This window comes from Psittacula echo (genome assembly GCF_963264785.1).
Source record: "Psittacula echo genome assembly, chromosome: 12".
Taxonomy (NCBI): domain Eukaryota; kingdom Metazoa; phylum Chordata; class Aves; order Psittaciformes; family Psittacidae; genus Psittacula; species Psittacula echo.
The window spans coordinates 5,291,186-5,309,679 of record NC_137747.1 but is presented as its reverse complement, the minus strand read 5'-3'; the positions used below and the strand labels follow the sequence as shown (position 1 = coordinate 5,309,679).

Sequence of the window (18,494 nt, the reverse complement as noted above, 5' to 3'; positions counted from 1 at the left end):
TCATGGGGAAGGGCTGTTTTCTTGCCCCTCTGGGCTTGCTCCTGGGTCGTTCTCAGAAGAAGTGGCATCACTTTGGCTTTCTGCAGAAGGGAGCATTGGGAAGAAAGCACTGTTACACTCTGCTGAGGACACAAGTGATCAGTAATTGCTATAGCTGATCTTATTCAAACTGCCACCTGAAGACCCGTCACTACCCTTCTGTGGCCAGATGCTTAGAGGATTGGTTCTCCCTTCGTGTTGCTGGAGTACAAACGCTTCTCAACACATCTGGTGATGCTGGGAGGGAGCTTTGGGGCAGGGATATGTTCTCCTTGTCTAACCTGTAAGGGCAACTTGCAAGTGCTCCAGGAATGTCTGCCAGACAGCCTGGCAGCTATCTCAGTTGCTCACTGTTAGAAGAGCTCCAGTTTGTGCTTACTGCAGATGGGTGGATGGACAAACGCTGGTATGGGCATGTTGAAAGAGGTACAGTTGGGCAAATGTGTTTTATAGTGTTTTTATAGTTACAGATGTAGGCTGGAGGAGTCAAAGAGCAAGAGCAAATCCTGAGTCTGCCCTTTGCAGCGGTGCTGTACGTTTTGCTGCTTATTAGTGGAATCAGAGTGGCTGGTTTGCTTGTGCTCTGAGCAGAGGATTCATGCTTCTTGTAGTCAGCTGGCTGGCTTATACTGAGCAGGCTGCTACCGCTGCCGTGTTTGGGCTACAGGGGAAGATCTGAAGATAGCTGGTGATGTTTAAATTCTTTCTGTTGTTATTTAAAATACTGTGGAACTATGTGAAGGCTGACTCAAAACAAAACAAACCCAACCAACAAAGAGAAAGCAAACCACAACTTGCCCCACACTTGATTTTTAGAAAGCCTTTTTATATACCTGATGTGTAATTTGCCCTGGGAAGGCTCTTAGTCAGTCCCTGTCTTGTTTAAGCATCAGTGCCTCTACAAACCAATTGAGCAAAGGACCTTGGCTGGAGTGTGCAGTGCTCATGTGCCAGGAACCCTGGGACCATCCCATGTACTCTTAAGAGCCCCTCAGCCCAGTGAGTCTCCCACCAAGCATGAAGGCACTGATGCAGCAAGGAATGGGATGTTCCTCTTGAGCATCTGTTTGATGCTCCCAGTGACAGCTGCGCTGCCATTTCATGCCTTGCCCTTCCAGCCTGTGTGCTGGGAGCTGGCCTTACTGGTGTCTGCAGCAGCTCACCTGCTCCTTCAACGGCGAGGTCACCGAGGTCCTCGGTCAGCTTGCGCACGCTGACGGTGGTTGCATCTTGGTGGATGTCGTGGACAGCGTTCCTCCGACCGGCCCGATCGCAGGAAATGAAGTCAGTGTACATGCTGGACTCTACCTCCATTGCATTGCTGCGGAGAAAACACAGCTGTGAGGCCAAGGATGCTCAGCAAGCCTCAACTCATGGCTCCCTCCAGGTTAGGTTACTCTGTGGAGTTAAGTTACTGCATGAAAAAATAGTCCCTGTAACTCTGCTCCGGTTCCTCTAACAGCAGCTACCAAAATCTCAGATATCAAACCCATCACGTGGGGCAGCGTGTGGGGTGACCCGTGGTGCTGGGTGACACACCGTGTTGGGTGAGGGCAGATAGGCAAGAAGGATCTGCCCAAGCTGCCTTTACTGGCCCTTGTTCTACCTTCCCATTGCAAAGCAAGGCAGACAAGGCATTTGCCTCTCCTTTTGAGTTCCTGGCCTTCTTTAAGAGCTGCAAGGTCGCTGGCTAGCAGCTTTTTCCTACAGCAAAACCATTACAGAAAAAGCCCTCCTTTCTCCTCAAAATGCCACGGGATCTTTGAACAGAGGCCAGATTTGGCTTACTGCATCGGGGGATGGGGTGAGGATCCAGCCTGAATCTGTAATGGGAAATGATCAGAGCGCTGATGAATATGCAGTGGAAAGCTTGGAGAGCAGGGAAGTATTTTCTCAGTACAGGGCTTTGGATCAGTACTGGCCTCCACTGGTTGTTGGATGTCACTGAGAAAGTGCTGGGCTGTAGTGCTTTCAGATAAGCACTTTAACATGTGAATATCAGCCCTTCTATGAGATCTCTGGATCCCTTCACTCCAACCTTGCGTCTGTGCCAAGCACAGAGCACAAAGAAAGGCTCGAAGCAGCCACTTGTCACACACGAGCTCTGCTGTGAGCCAGCTCCTAGTCCAGTCCTTAAGTTGTTGGGTTTTCACTTTAGCTGGTGGTTTAACTTGCCAGCACACAGAGCCCAGGGACCCCAGCAGCTTGGGAATGTGTCGCAGGCTGCTTGGCTCCGGGCACAGAGCTAGCGAGCACACACTGCCTCTGCACTGGTGACCTGAGGCTCTTGGTTCCTGCTCCTGTTTACTCAGCTTGGTTTTCTACATGGAAGTAAGAGATTAATCTTAATCTTATCTATTCACTGTGAAAAATGCTTTCAGCCTTGCTGATGTTGTCAATACTTGAAGGAGGTCCCAGTTAGAAATGCTTGTGTTCAAACTCAGCTTCTTGTCATTGACTTGCTTTTATGTCTTGGGGTTAATGACCCACCGAGAAACTTGCTCAGCCTCCTGTACAAATCTTGCTTAATATTGATCTTCCTACCAGGGAAATCTGCTGGCAGACTGCAAGCCTGGGCAAGAATCACACTCCTCACTCTATAATCTCCAATGTTATGTCAGTGGAAAGAAAATGCTGGTGAAGATGCAATAGCCAGGAAAAAAGAGGTTAAATTCCCCCCATTCCTGAGACCGAGCAGAGTGCAGTAACCTCAAACCTGCATAAACCCAGTGTGGTATTTCCATAGCCCAAGGAGCTCCTCTCTTGGCAGCAGCTCACTGGTGGGACGTGAGGCTTGGTCCCCCCAGACCTCCCAGGGGAACCTGCTTCTCCAAATCCAGCAAATCTCCCAGGGCTTGGCATCCATCTAGCCCCTGTTAAATGGGTAAAAACTGCGTCCTTTGCCCGAGGAAGAGATCCCAGCTGTTGTTGTTCCTCATCTTTCATCCTTCCTTTCCAGCTGTGTCCTTCCCAGGATGAGGTGTCTGCTCTGGATGCAGCAGGCTTGCTGCAGTGAGCAAAAGCACCTTTTCCATCATTCCCAGACAAGTCCTCACAGCTCATTGGAGCCCAGACCTTCTGTAGCTGCTAGACAGGTGTCATAGGGACTTGGAAGGCTTCCCTAAGAGCTGTCCACAAAAGCCTGGATCCATCTCCACATCCGTAAGGTCAATCCAGAGCTGATATGCTCTGTTCTGGGGGCTGGACCACCTAGTTCATAGGATGGACACCACAAACTGGGATGTAGGAGCTGACCAGCCCTCCTGGGATACAGCATTTTCCCAGTGTCCCTTGATGTCGCTGCCAACAGCAGATGTGCTCGGCTGCAGGAGCACTGTGCCAAGTGACTAATTGCCCCATCACATGGAAAAAGGATGGGATCGTGATTAAAAATAGGACCCAAGTGTGCAGAACCAGGTCCTACTCGGGCAGGTTTGGTTCCAAACTCGGTGGCCAGGAGATGGCGTGTGTGATTTATTTATTTCCATGGCTGGGAAGGTTCCTGCCTTTGGTTCTTCATGGAAAGAGCTGGAGAGGGGCGGATTTATGAGCAAAGCTTACAAATGTGTGCAGTTCCTTCAGGATTTTCAAGGTGGCGGCTCTCAAAAGCCTTTAAGGCAGATCCCCTTCTGCTGGCAGAGACACTCCAGCCTCTGCTTCCAGGAAGCTGTTGGACTGAGGAGGTGATGGGAGCGGTGGCCTGATAGAAAAACCTCATTTTGCACAGAGCATTTCCACATTTCCAGGCAAGTGAAGAACAGTTCAGTGGGGTTTTAGTCAGTGGAAACATCTTCTAACATCTGTCAGGGACAAGAAAGGAACCACCTTCCCTCCTGCCCATGTAGACCTGAAACTGCGTCACCATGGGCAGTCATTTAGCGGTGGCAGGGGGTGCAAAGGGGGTGCATCACCCAGTGGCTCCCCACCTTTGATTTTCATGCCTCTTTGGGCCAGCAGGAGGGAATGATGTGCCAGCTTTTGCCAGGCGTTGTGAGAATAAGCCGGCAAGCACACAAACACTGCACAAAGGTTTCCAGGGCACCTCAAAGAGATGATTCAACTTGTCCCCAGAGGGTCATTTCCTGCCTCCCTTTCCTCCTTGCTGTTGAGGGCAACAGAAACAGTCGCTGTGCCCTTGATGCAGCGTGCCAGCCGGCGGGGACGGGGCAGGGGATGCACGGCATGGTGACAGAGGCCATTGGCATGGGGCTGGGACCTGCTGCACGCTCCTCAAAAAGCTTTTCTGTGCTGCTTGGAGGGAGGCTGTGTCCCTTCCGCCATGGGAACACGGTGCTGCCTGTCAAGGGCAGCTGGCCAAAAGCAAGGAAGCCCCTTGCAAGCTGCCACAGCCACCAGACATCCCCAGAGCCGCCTCTGCTCCTGTGCCCTCCCCAAATAACCTGTGCCCCTCTCAGACCCACTGACAAGCCTGCATTTAATTCCCGTTTCCCACCTTGCCTGCTTCTCCACAGCACAGATCCTGGGCACTACAAGCAAAGTTACTGCTAATAATACAAGAGTGGCCTGGAACAATAGAAATGACCTGGAAACACCACGGACAGGTTAAACTCGGCGCAGGGCCGAGCGCCTGCAGAGCAAACACAAGCCCTGTGACCCGAGCCAGCAGCCAGGGCCTGACTCCAGGGGGTCGGATGGATGTTACAGTCACACCCAGCCCCAGATTCCAGTTTCAAGGAAACCCTTTGCACGATGCTACATCTGTCCCTTGTCTAGGTTAAACTGTAAGCTTTTTATGGCTAGGAAGGGCTATTTTTGGGCTCTGTATGGATGGTGGCTATCAGCAGGCTGTGCTGAATCCAGCCAGCTCCCTCTCTACCACCTGCTTTCCTGCTTTCTGCTCTGCCTCTCTTACCTCTTGCTTTCCTCTTTACCTAACTCGCCCTTGCAGTCACTGCAAGGGGTCTCTACATGAGAGGAAGCCTTGTCCATCTGCACGTGGCGTCTGTCACACGTTTGGGCATAGGGCAGGTTAATCCCCTGCTCAGACATTTGTGGCACAGCACACCTGGGCTGCTGTGAGGAAGGAGGTTCCAAGGTTAAACACAGCAATGGCTCCGGGCTTCACTAAGCCTGAGTCACCTCCCTGCCTTCCTTTAGAGGCCTCTCTGCTCCACTGGGACACCGGCCCAAGGAGGGAACCTGCTCCTCGCCCCTGCTTGGCCACAGCAGATCCCAAGGGCACCCTCGTCCCGGGGCAGGAGCCCCAGCAGACACGTCCTGGGTGCTGCTGCCGGCTGCGGCCCTGCCCCTGCCCGGTGCCAGAGGCCGTTGGGAGCAACCGCTGCGGCGTCTGCCTGCAGGTCATGGAGTCATGGAGTCGTGTAAGTACAGAATGACAGGATCAGCCGGGGTGGAACACAGCTTTAAGCTCATCCACTCCAACCTCTGCCCCAGCACTGCCAAGGCCACCACTACCCATGGCACTGAGGGCCTCGTCTATGTGACTTTTGAACCCCTCCATGGGCAGTGACTGCAGCCCTGCCCTGGGCAGCCTGTTCCAATGCCTGAGCACCCTCTGGGGCAGGAATTGTTCCTCAGCTCCATCTAAACCTGCCCTGGTGCAGCTTGAGGTCGGTTCCTCTTGTCCCATCCCTTGTTCCTTGGGAGCAGAGCCCAGCCCCTCCTGGCTCCATCCTCCTCTCAGGCAGTTGTAGGGAGCGATCAGGTCCCCCCTGAGCCTTCTCTTCTCCAGACTGAACCCCCCCGGTCCCTCAGCCCTTCCCCATCACACTGTGCTCCAGGCCCTGCACCAGCTCTGTTGCCCTTCTCTGGCCCCACTCCAGCCCCTCAATGTCTCTCTTGTAGTGAGGGACCCAGAACTGAACACAGGATTTGAGGTGCAGCCTCACCAGTGCCCAGCGCAGGCAGACAATCACTGCCCCAGTCCTGCTGCCGCACTGGTGCTGATACAGGCCAGGATGTTACTGTCCTTCTTGGCTCCTCTGTCCCACCGCCTGGCGGGGGACATGCTTTCCCATTTCTTCGTATCACACCAGAGGATCTAACACTGTTCTTTGCCCCCCAAGCTTCTGCAGTCATAAAGACACGAATCCAAGCTAATCCTTGCTGTGTTTCTGGGGTAAAATGTCAAAGTTCTGCCATTCAACAGGGATGTGACCCTCTCTTCTGCTCATGCATCGCATCCCACTTCTCCCCCTTTCACTGCCAGCCTGCAGGGACCAAGGCATGAAGCCCTACAGTCTGCCTTCAAGCTCTCCGCATTGTGTAGTGCCCCTTGCCCTTTCATTCCAGGGTACAGTGACTATTATTAGCCCTCTCCTGCTGGGGCCGGATCCATAACAACAGCAAAACACACTCAGCAGCCCTGCTGGGCTGTTAAAATATTTACAGTGTGAGATGGTTTACTGCAGAGGGGGGCCTGGTAGAGCACAGAGACGGGAGCACCGGGATTTCTGTGCTCCCTGTGGCTCTGCTGCGAGGTTTCCTGCTGGGAGAGTCACATCCAGTGAGGAGGGGAAAACAATCCCACAGGGCTGAAGCCAGCACTTGAGGTCAGGGGGTTTCCACCAACTCTCTGACAACTTCCAGCTGGAATTTCAGCAGATTTTCCACTGGGTCTTGTCTGGGAACATGCACAAGCGGCTGCACATCAAAGGAGGAGCGCTCTGAAATGGTGTTATCAGGGTTACAGCGTATTTTTAGACCTGTGCTTGTGCCTTAAAGGCCTTGCTATTGCTCGTGACCCCCATGCACTAGAGCTTAGATTCACTTCAGAAGCTGAAGATGGAGATGTTCTGCTGGGAGCCGAGTCTGGTAGTGGCTACATAAGCAACAAGCATTGTTAATGCTGGTGACAGGGTCTGCACCAGGCATGGAGCTTCCCTGCTGGGTCTGTGTTCTCCAAAATGTGGTGGGAATGGGTCTTGTTGGCCAGAATTGCTGTGCCCCAAACTGCTGAGCCCCAGCTTCCTGGCTGGGTGAGGAAACAGGCAGGACCACGGCAGCAGCCTGATCTCCTACCAGGGCATGTGTGTCCAGCTCACATGCTGAGCAGCTTCTTTCCAAGTGAGAATAGCATGGAAAAGCCTCACCACACTTCAGTGGTGAAGAGATGTCAAGGTTGGCTATGGCATGTGGCATTTTTGGAAGACTTTTGCTGTGGGATTCCTCATAATAACTCTGCACCCTCTGGCTCTTCTGCTAAATACAGTTAATTCAGCCAGCGCAGACATCACAGCATCTCCAGCCACTGCAGCGGTTTTGCAGGTTCAGAGCTTCCAGGGCTCTCTAAGACTTAGTGGAAAATTGTAATTCATAGAGGAGGAGCAGATACTACCGTGGGACTGAGGCTCTGTGTGCGTAAACAGATCCCTCCTTTTACAGCATAAATCACTTAATGCCTGTACAACTGGTAGCTGATTGCTTAGCCTCAGGCTTAAGATTAGGCTTAGACTGACCCCTCTACAACTTCACAAACCTTGCATTTAGCTTTACCAAGCACCCCAAACATCCTCGCCTCCCTCCTGGCCTTTAGCACATCCCCAGGGACCCTCGCTGCAGTGTTTCTGCTGTCCCAAGGCACCTCTTGCTGCCCCACATCCTCCCGGCAGTGCCTGGCTCCAGGCTGACGTAAGATGCTCCAGCCGGATTTCAAAATCACGGCTGACCTTGGCACTGGGGTAGAGCGAGTCCTTGCGGGTGCTGCTGCGGTCCCCAGGGGAGAGGGGAAGGCTTGGGGAGGAATGGGGGAGGTGGAGGGGATTGCTCAGCACCACCAGCATCCTGTTAGCATCAGGATGTGTAGGAGGGAGCTGGCTGTCCATCCATCCGTCTGTCCACCAGGATGGCAGCCCAGTGCCATGCAGCCCTGCCTGCCTGCATCCCCATGCCTGGAGCAGGCAGGACCCCTCTTGCAGTCCCATGGGGCATGAGTGCTGAGCACCTGCTCCAATAATCCTCTGCCACTGGAGAAATCATGGTTTGCCTTGGCAACCAGGGTGTGATGGAGCTCTCTGCTCCTCCCTCCCCTCAGCACCGAGCCTCAGCTGCAGCTTAAGCCTCTTCTGCAGCTTCTCAGTAAGTTGATTAATGGAAATAATTGGTCTCTTCATGCATCTGCAGACAGTTGCCGTGACAGCAGTTGTATTTTTGTTTTGCTCCCAAGTCGAGCTTGTTTTCCACATCCCACAGCTCTGAGGTGCTAATAAATCAGGGCACTCCACTCTGCCCCCCCTTCTGAAGGACACACATCCCTCTGAGGGATGGGGTGGCACAGCGGGATGAGGCACGCTCAGGACACAGAAAGCTGGCACCTTTCTGCTCCCCATTTATCAGCCCTCAGGCTCGCACTGGCTGGACACGGTGTTCTGTGTCCAGCAGACAGCAGCGAGCTGGACCCCTTGTGGTTGCCCAGCATGGCCACAAGCACCCGTCACCTTGTGAGCCAGCACCCTCTGGTCCCCTGCAGAGTCCCTTTCAAAGCTGTAAGGACTATGAGGCTATGAGTCCCTTCTCCATTAGTTTTATTTCCTCCCAACTTCTTATTTAACTGCCTTTATTTGTCAGTTTCTTTTTACATGCACAAAACCAACAACTGTGTGGAGGATCTGCTGACGCCTGAACTTACAAAGCAGACAAACCACAGACCAGTCACTTTAAACCCTTCAGCTGCAGAAGCCCCACAGCTGCTATTGCAGGCATGTTCCAGGAAGACTCATGTATTGTCCCTGCTTGTGATTTGCAGACACCTCATCACATCCAGGCCATGGGGTGGATTCCTTTGCAAAGGGGATCCCCTTCACACTCGGGTTCCCTGCCTTCCCCAGAATAATTCAGGAAGAAAAGTCCCTGCTGGATTTCATTTCAAGCCTGGAAACTCTCTGGTGGTCCCATAGCTTTTCTGATCACACCAACACACTGTGAACATCACCTACTCAAACCCTGCTTTAATTCCTCACCCAGGGATGCTTATCCCAGCACAACATCCCCAGTACCTTCCAGGCTTCCCTGGGCAAGAAGAAATTAAGTAATTGCAGAGGAGATGCAGCTGGGGCTATTTTCTAGCAGAGTGGCCCTGGTCAGTATAAAAAGAAGGTGAAACCATAGCAGGTTTTGATGGGATAGCTGTTTCTGGGTGGAGGAAGAACTTTCTACAAGGAGAGAGGTAAGAAAGGATGGGTCTTTATTTTTATGTCTAGCAGGAAAAAGAGCAATTTTGTCCAGCTTCTGTTTCTAATCGGAGGTGTGGAGTTCTGCTGCTGTGTGAAAGCAGTGCTCACATTGCTGCGGAGGGAGCTTAGCTTGGAGGAGGTGTTGTGCAGGCTGTAACTATGCAGTTTTGGCTGCTGCTAGTTGAGGGGGCTCTGCTCAGCACAGAGTGCATGAAGCTGAGGAGCCACCTGCCTTAGCTCTTCCTCATTCAGGCTTGCACAATCCCATAGGAACTCACATCCAGCATCCAAAGGGTCCCTCTGCCTCTGTGTGGTGTAAGGGGCTGAGTGAGAAGGTGTGAGAGCCCTGGCAGCTCCCAGCAGTGCCTAAAAATAGCCAGGGCAACTCTTAAAAGCATCAGTGTGGAATGAGGCTGATTAGCAAAACCAGGCTCAGCTCTGCTCCCTGGAGCTGCCTGCCCTGCCCCACACACCCCACTGCACAGAAGAAAGCCACCAGCAGGACTCCCACCCCAGGGGCTGGGAAGGGGGAAATAGGGGTAAAAATCTGTCTTTGGGAGCTGTGAGAAGGGTTGGATGGGGGGAATGGCGCTATTGGTGCCTTATGTATGATAGGAAGGGAAAGTGTAGGAGTTAAAAACAGCTGGCAGTGACAGGTGGCTGAGCTAAGCCCTTTTGGTTGTTACCCACTGAAATCTGGAGTCTCTTTGGATGTGCTACCTGGCTGGGAGCCCTACCTGGGCAGAGAAAGCACTGCTGGCCTGCACACCCCCTTCTCTGAGTATTTTTGTGATGGATAGGGAATTTCTGTACATCTAGTTCAGGTGACAGCAGCTTCTGATCCTTTCTGCAGGCAGGGTAAATCTGTCTACAGAAGTTACCAGGGATGTGACATTTAGACACAAGTTGAAGCACTGCTTGAGACATGCCTGTAAGATCACACTGGGGATGCTCAGCGATCACTGCAAGTTATACTGTCAGAAAAGGGAAAGGTCCTAAGGAAATGAATTGCCAACTATTTTATGGTCCACTGAAATGCAGCCTGGGTGTAGAAGAACATGGGCTTTCTAGCATACATGGAAAAGGTGCTGGATACAAGGGGTGAATTGCCCTGTGAGACCTGTAGGAGGAATGTCTGCATGCACCGGAGTCCTGAGATCCTATATGGCCACATCTGCAAACAATATGACTGTGGTAGCTCCAAATAGGGGAATACTTGGTGCAGGAATATAGAAAGCAGTGAGATGATCTAAGGACTGAGGAGATGCTTTCAGTGCAGGGGCCATGGCAGAGAGACCATGGAAAGGACCATGAGCTGGTGGCTCTGCCACTTATGCAAGTGCCACAGAAGGTCAAGCTTTGGGGGTTCCCTGAATCTGCCTGGGCTGACTCTACATGCACAGGAAAACCTCACTGACATGATTATTCACAGGGGAAAAAACCATCCTCATGTGAAACATGCAGGCAGGATTAGCACACCACATCCTCATTGCTGGCAGGGGAGAGGCCGTGCAGCACTGCTTGCACCAGGGGCTGCCTGTAGAGTCAGTGTTGGAACAGGGCTTGGGACAAGTACATGGCTGTAAGTGTGGAAGATACAGCAGGAAAGTCATTATGGTGGAATTGTTGATATTTTTTTCCCTCCTTGTAACAGCTTTCTAGCATCTAGGAATTGAGAGTACAGAGGGAGGTCAAATGACTCTATGAAACGAGAAGGAAAATAACCCCATTCCTGTTTATGTAATATCTCCTTGTGAATACAAGTTATATCAGTCCATAGTGTGAATTCCTACCTGATTTAGTTGACTTTCCTTCTGGACATGACTTCAAATGAGTTTCATACGCAGGATGCAGCAACTTCTGCAGAAGGAAAAGAAAATAAGCATAAGAAAACATCTGTGCTTTTGTTGGGAAGCATAAAGCTCAGCTGCTTTTCCCACTGCCTGTGACTAGGACAGCAAAGGGGACGTGGGGTTTGACAGAGCTCAGTCTGAGCCTGTCTTGGTGAGCATGGAGACACCGACTGAAGGGCTGCAGACGGTGGTGGTCATATGGCCCCTTCTCAGGAGGGTTTGTGCTACTAAAGATGTGGTCTGTTGTATCTAAAAGCAAGGGAAGTACAGCCAGGGCCTGGCTTCACGGAGAAGTTCTCTTTGGTTTTGCTTCTGCTTCTGTTGACCTTCTGTAGGTGTGCTAGGGAGAACTGCAGCAACTTGCGTCTCCTGACCTGCACCATGGAGGGACCCTAGGGCTGCCTTGAGAGTATAAATGAACGTTGGTTTGCAGCTCCACTGCCCTTTAAAGAAGTGAAACTTCCAGATAAGGCTCTGAGGCAAAAGGGGAAGCTTGATCTGGTGCTTTTGGTTGCCTTGCTGGGTCCTCCGGTTTCTCTGCTGTTTGCGCACAGCTGTGCCTTCTCCTGTTGTCCCCAAGCCCTACTCAAAGCCATTTCCTCTGTGGCCTTAACATCTGTGGGTGCATTGCAATCTCCTGACCTGCAGAGCCCAGCCAACAAGACACTTGCTTATTTTAGCAGCTGTTTCAGCTTTCAGGCTTTTTGGAACATCATGGACTGTGCTTTTTTCACTTTATCCCAGGGACAAATATTAGCAGAACAGAAAGCAAGAGATAAACCATTTAACCATGTAAGCAGTAGCTCACCCAGCAATTCATCTGCCTGGTCCACCTGGGTTGAGTGCTGCTCTGACTGGAACTATTCCCCATCATTTTCCAACGTAAGACAGATCTACAGCCTTTGTTTTTATGACCCACTTTTTAAACTCCCAAGTTATAGAGCTGACTACTTGCTGGCTCTGGCCTTGCTTCAAGGAGGGGGCACTTGCTGCTTTCTGTTTGCCCATCTGTTAAATGGAGCTATTAATACTTGCTCCCCTTGCTAGATGCTTCAAATATTTGTAAAGCACTTTCAGATCTGCAGATGACAGGTTTAGAGAAGTGGAAAATACTAATTATGATCCTGACAGGAGCCAAACAAAGGCACAGGGATTTAACAATATGCTTTTGTTGGTGTTTACCCCATTTACAGTGAGGTGCTTACTGGAAAACACTTGACCGGAAAAGAAACAGTATTCTCACAACACTGGGAATATACATCACCCCTTTGGGGCACCAAAAAAGGCAAACAAAAGCAGGAAGGAAGAAAGCAAGGCAACTTTGGAAATCCATGAGTCTCCATTTTCCTCCTTTGCCTTCCTTCCTCGCTCTGGCTCCTGTGTTCCGCAGCCCAAACAGTTAAACCTCCAGTGCTTCAGATGTGTTGCAAAATATCTCCAAATACGTGGCCCTCTGCCAAGAGAGGCTTGAGGCAAATTGGAGCAATGATGCTCTGAAGTAGAAGTTATCACTGAGCAGCCCTGTTCCTGATGGGATGTGGGAGGAAACCCCCATTTTCTCTGTCTTTCAAAAGAAGAGCTGATCTCGGAGACAGAAATTCTTCAGGAGCTGGTATTGCCTTCCCAGCCCTACAGCCCTGGCTCTGACCAGATGTTTCTTCCCACAGCCTTTGCTTGGGGGTTTGGAATCTTCAGATCTGAAGCTGTGCCCCTTGCTCCACCTCTAAAGGTTCAACCTCTTCTGGGTCATGCAGTCCTGGGGCAATGGGCAGAGCTGTGAAGGCCCCACTGTGCAAAGGCTGGGCAATCCCCCACACAGAATTCAGAGATTTAAGGGTGGTGGATTAACCCATGCAGTGTGACTAAGGATGGGCTAAAGCAACTTGTTAAGGGAATCTTGTAAAGTGTTCTTTATCTAGTCCTGTAATCCATCAAGGTAGCATGGATTACTTTGAGATCCCTGTGGAAATGTTCATTGGATAGCTATGCATCCCTACCCCATGGTATCAAGGAGTTACCTAAAAGGGACAAACACACAAAATAAACTCGAGGCTCTCAGCATGGCTTCAAAATTAATTTAGCATGACTTCAAAATGAATATCTGTTCACAAAAAACCCCTCCAGAATACTTCTTGGCAGAATTCAGCATTATTCTACACAACAGCTGCTCTGGTGCTGCTTTTGATCCAAAGAGGAAATCCTTTCTGTTTTCAAGCAAGGTGATGGCAGAAGGGATAAGGCTGTTCTCATTCTTGACTCCTGGGTAAATAAGAGGCTGGACACAACACTGACCAGAACAGGAGCCCTGTTCTCCCACAGCAGACTAAGGCTGCCTCATTTGGTGCCTTGTCCCCAGCATCCTTGGCCTCAGGGGTACAAGAAGCCTTGTAATTGTAGTGAAGTCACTAGTTACTCTGAACCAGGAGGTTTTATAATCCTTAAAATGCAATATCCTCTTAATCATACCCAGGATTGTTTTGTTACCAAGATAACTACTTGATATCCATCAAACTGCCTTCTGAGCTCTTAGTTTCAGTATCTCGAGGCAATGAGCACTGCAGATGAATTGCACTTTGAGGAAGCAGTAATTCCAACGAAGTCAATGACACTCCGGTGGGGATATGTTTGGCTCATTACATCATTGCAAGTATCAACAGAAGTTGCCATTGTGGTGCTCACTGGGGAGTTCTTGAGGCAGCAGCTTGGCTGGCAACGTGCCTGCATGAAAGCTGGGGTGGAGATGCTGTGCAGAGAACACCAGGGCTGTGCTGGGAAGGAAACATTTGGGACCTCACCGTGTGAACCAGAAAGGGATGTGTAAAGTGCATATCACCCCAGGCTTGAAGGGAATGAGGGTTCTGACAGAGGGGAATAGGTGGTTCATAGTCCAACTGCTGGTTTTCCTGCTCGTGCTACATGTGCCAGCTGTGTCCTGGTGTGATGTCTTGGCTTCTCCAACTGCTGTTGTGACAAAGTCCATTGAAGAGCTGAGTATTTCCTTCTCCCTGGCTCGTGCTGGGAAGCTCTGGGAGCAGCTCCCTTTATGGCTTGGTTTTTCCTAGTGGTGGGCTAGAGACAGCTAGAAGGGTGGGTTTTTTCCCCCATTCATTCTCTCTAAGATAGGTACTGTAATGGAAAAGGTGTTTTCTGGATCAGTCCATATATACAGATTTGGTGATGCTAAGGGAACACTTGAGAGTGTGGAGAAACAATTGGAATATGAAAATGGGAGAGACCCAAATGTGGTGGCATAAAATGGTAAACAAAAAGCTCTGTTGAAGCTTCTGCTGTTCCTTATGGAATTGTAGGTTCATCTGATTCTGCCACAGGCCTGTATGAGCCCAGGAAAATCATCCGCTCTGTGTGTAGCCCACGTAAAGTAGGAACAATGCTGGTAGTTGGTTGCCCAGACAGGCTGGAGGGATTAATGCACAGCAGTATGCTGCAGGCTCTGAAATGTGGGAGATCAGGAATTGTTAGCACCTTGGAAAGTGTTTTCCATAGTCATTTTGGGCAGCAGGGTTGTGTGTGCCTGTGGGTATTCCTCTGAGGGGGCTCAGAAGTAGATTTACTTGTCTTTGGAAAAAAGAGAATAAAGGAAAAAAGCAAACCTCCACATTGTAGATCACTCTGCGCCTGAGCAGTGCCTCAGAATCAGCCATTGGGTACAGAAATGCCAGCGGTTGGAAGACGCATGGCTATGAACACTCTTGGGTTCATCTGTTCAGGACCAAGCTGCCTACACTGGGAGCCTATGTGCTATATTTAATGGTCTCCAATTCTCTGAGGAATCAGGCTGCACTCTCTGGAAAGCACCCCTAAAAATGATAGCATGGGGCACTCGTACATCCATGTGGAACAATGTCTGCAGGACTCAACGCCCCTTTCTGTCCTTGAGGTATGCTAAGCAGTACTGGTGCATCCATGTTTGTGACTGGTCATTTAACCTGCATCTATGCCATAAATGAATGCAGCCATTGAGGATCTCTCCATGCATCCTTCTTTGCCAAACACTATCCCTCACGAGAGCGGAAACCTGACAGTTTCTCAGTTGGGTGGCTGTGCACTGCACTGTGGCCCTTTCCAGCCAAAAGTCTCCAAAGCCAAGGTCTGCTCCCAAGGTCTGCACATTGGCCTCACTGCCAACAAGCAGCCCAGATCTGAGTGTCTCTGCCACTCGGTCAAGCCATCCCTGCTCCACAAGTCTCCTCTCACCTTTGTGCTGCTGCAGCATCCCTGTTGCGTTTGACCCAGTGTGTCTCTCTCCCAGTCTGAGCCACCAGCCCAGCCACCCAGGGCATAGCTTCTGAGTTCACAGCTATACTTGGCTCTTGTTCTACAGAACCATTTACCCCATCCAGGCAAAATGAAACGTTTCTCAAACACCCCTTTGGAGCCAAGGCATTACATGCATGTGAAAGCTCATCACTGCGGCTCCCTACCAGCTGCTTAGGGGAATCCAGAGAAAGAAGAGAAAGGCACCCAGCTCCGAGGTGGAGGAATTTGCAAAGCCTCCTGAGAATACCACCACACAGCAGTTCTTTTTTTATCCCAAGACTTTGCCTTATAACACATTTGCTTGGAAAGCTGGATGCCAGCGAGTCTCCGAGCCTGCTCCTGCTGCCGCTCTCACTTGTGCCTGCAGTTCGACGGGGAGCCCTGCAGCTCCTGAAGCCATAAGGATGGATTCACACCACTGCCCCCCGCAGACAGCATGCTGGGTGCCTGTCCCACAGGCTGGCATCTACTCTCCCGCAAGCACAGAGCCGCCCAAGCGCTATAAGGGATTCCCTCCAGGACTTGCTCAGAATAAATGGACTCAAGTCAGAAATGAGGCCAGAAATCCCCACGGGGGTCACTGATCCACGCGGTCCTTTGTGCTTTCCAACTGCCAAGCCTGCTCTCCCTGCTACTCCTTCGGAGCAAGTCTTGAACTGCACGATTTTCCAAGTGAAACAGCTGCCACCTCCCTGCCATCAGCCTACAAACCGCTTCTCCCAAACACAGAGAAACCAGGATGCAGCTCAGTTTTTCAGCCCCATGGTCTGTGGGCAGCAAAAATCTCGCTGTTCACAGCCGGCACGGTGAAAGTTAACTAAACAAACCCCCCCTTCGTAATGGGGCTCCAGCTCCCACGTTAGGGCGGCCGGAGAGCAGCCCCTTGGTGTGCAGCCCAACAGGTCTCCTGGCCACCAACCAGCCCAGCCCATCGCCAGCCCCACGCGCCCGCAGCAGCATACACAGCCCTACTTACAGCCACCCGGCTCCCGCTGCTTCTCGAATCCCAAGTTACGTGGCCCCGCTGCTGAGGAAGAGCCGGAGGCTGGATCTCACCCTCCCAGTGTCCCTGCCCACCGAGGCGAGCAGCCAAGCTGGCCGGGGGAGTCACAGCCAGTTTCAGACTTGCAGTTTCCTTCTACCGGGAGCTGCTAAATGAAGTTGCACTTCTGGGGCCAAGGGGCGTGTTTTTCTCCGCTCCCGAGTCAGTCCCTGCCTGCTGTAATCCAATGCTCATCCTGATGATGTCAAGCAGCTACCGCTCGGCTCCTACCTTACACCGGCAGGAGGGATCTGTTTCCTCTTTGCAGGGATCTTTGTTTAGCTTCGCCTTGTAACCCCATCTCCTGGCAGCTGCATGTGCCCAAACATCCTTCCTTCAATGCTGGGTGCTGAGGCTTTTGCTGCAGGGTGCTTCCTCCCGCTTGCTGCTTCCACAGCCTTCTCTGGTGCCTCACTCAGATACGTGTCCCCACTACATCCCACCGTTCATCATCCCCATCAGGGCCTGGCCAAAGGCACCACCATTCCACTCCATGCAGCCCCGGGCTATTTTACCAGGTATAGCACTGGGAATGTGCATCCCAAGAGAAAAATAGCTTTGTACCTTTTTAGAGCTCCTTTTGCTCCATTGACTCCCATGGGGTAAAAGCCAAGCTCATCTGTCCCTGGGTGCTATCCTTATTTGGAGGTGAAATGCTGAGCCGGTGACAGGTCCCAGGAAGGTGTTTAGGGCAAGGCAATACTGCACATCAAGCGTATGCCTTTGTGTCTGCCCTGCTCACAGCCTGGGAGTCCTCAGGGAGCTCAGGGCCAATGCAGAAGAGGAAGTTTTGGCTGTTCTTGGCACCACAGGGGCTCAGGAATGGTGGTGGCACCTCCGCCTTGGACACCCCACCAGGTTGCTGAACCCAAAAGAACAAGCTGGTTGCAGTGGCAGGTCTCTGTCCTCCCAACCCAACCCCAGCAGTGTGGTGGGAAGGTGTATAAGGACGCAGGGTGTGTGTACTGCTGCCTGAACACATGCACTGGAACAGGGCTCGATAGTGCTGATTGCTTTACTTAAGGGAGTGAAAGACTCACTCTGTCCCTGTTGTAAGGACACTGGGATCCTCAGCCTTGTAAGAGGGAGAAGCAGCATCATTCAATTGGAGAGCACAAAGAGTGTTTGCCAAGGACCTGCTCCAGTCCCTGCTTCAGATAGATGTGCTTTTATTTTAGGTTGTGTTCAAAGTGAGCAGTGTGAGCCAGGAGGACTTGGCTATCCCAACCCACGTCTTGCTGAGCACCAGACACACAGAAGCGGCATCTCTGCCATCCTGCAGCTCTCCTATAACAGATGGGCCCCATTCACTGCTCGTGAGGAGCACCAGTCCTGCCTGTCCTCCTGCCCCAGCACTGGCTGTGCAGCTGGACCTGCTCCATCTCTGCTGGCCTCACTGCCTCCAGTCAGGATCTCTGTGTGTGCCTGAAAGTGTGCTGTTTGCCATGACATACCCACATCCCTGCCATCGCACGCAGGAAGAGATAAAACACCAACAAAAGCAGCAGGCAGTGCAGGAAATACTCTGATAACGATACCGAGGCATGGAGGAAGGGGAGCAGACCTCAACAGAGCAAAACATACCTGCGCTCAGTGCATCCCCAAACTGACCTCATGTAGCTCTGCCTCCTGGTTCAGCTCAATTTTATTTCAAAGCCAGCCCTGGGAAGCCAGTTTGGTATTCTGAGATGTATCATTTGGCACAAAGTCATCCTCTCCAGGGCTTTTGAGTCACGTGAAAGTAAGTAGTAACTTACTTTTGCCCCGCCTGTGTTTGTGAGATGCCATGAGGGAGGAGGGCTCTGCCACACTGTGCCAAGGGACCAGTACAGCTCCAAGAGGGTGCTATGCTGGCTTGGCCACAACTGCAGTTTTCTCTTTACTCCAGCTTGTATTTGAAAGGGATCCAGGCTACAGCTTTACACTAACGCCATGACTGTGGGGTTTGAAGGCCAAATCTGGTAAGGATGCAAATGCTACACCAGCAGCCCAGTCATTTTCTTGGCAGTGTGTGGCCAGCACCATTCCAACGCAGGCAATATATAGCAATGGCAACAACAGAGCACTTAGGAAAGCTGGGAGCACAGTATATGTGCTTTTAAAATAAGATGTCTTCTCTTACTCAAACCT

At 51.4% G+C, this 18,494-nt stretch overlaps 1 protein-coding gene across 1 annotated transcript; it reads right to left on the bottom strand.

Annotated features, from left to right (window-relative positions):
- PKIG (cAMP-dependent protein kinase inhibitor gamma) lies at positions 1-16,421 on the bottom strand (the record flags this gene model as incomplete). Its single annotated transcript, XM_080627764.1, has 4 exons — positions 16,299-16,421; positions 10,985-11,051; positions 1,203-1,360; positions 1-80 (listed from the first exon to the last, which is right to left on the bottom strand). The coding sequence occupies exons 3-4, from the start codon at positions 1,351-1,353 to the stop codon at positions 1-3; spliced, it is 231 nt and encodes a 76-aa protein (XP_080483890.1). The 5' UTR covers positions 1,354-1,360; positions 10,985-11,051; positions 16,299-16,421.
- Between the last annotated feature and the right edge of the window lie 2,073 nt (positions 16,422-18,494).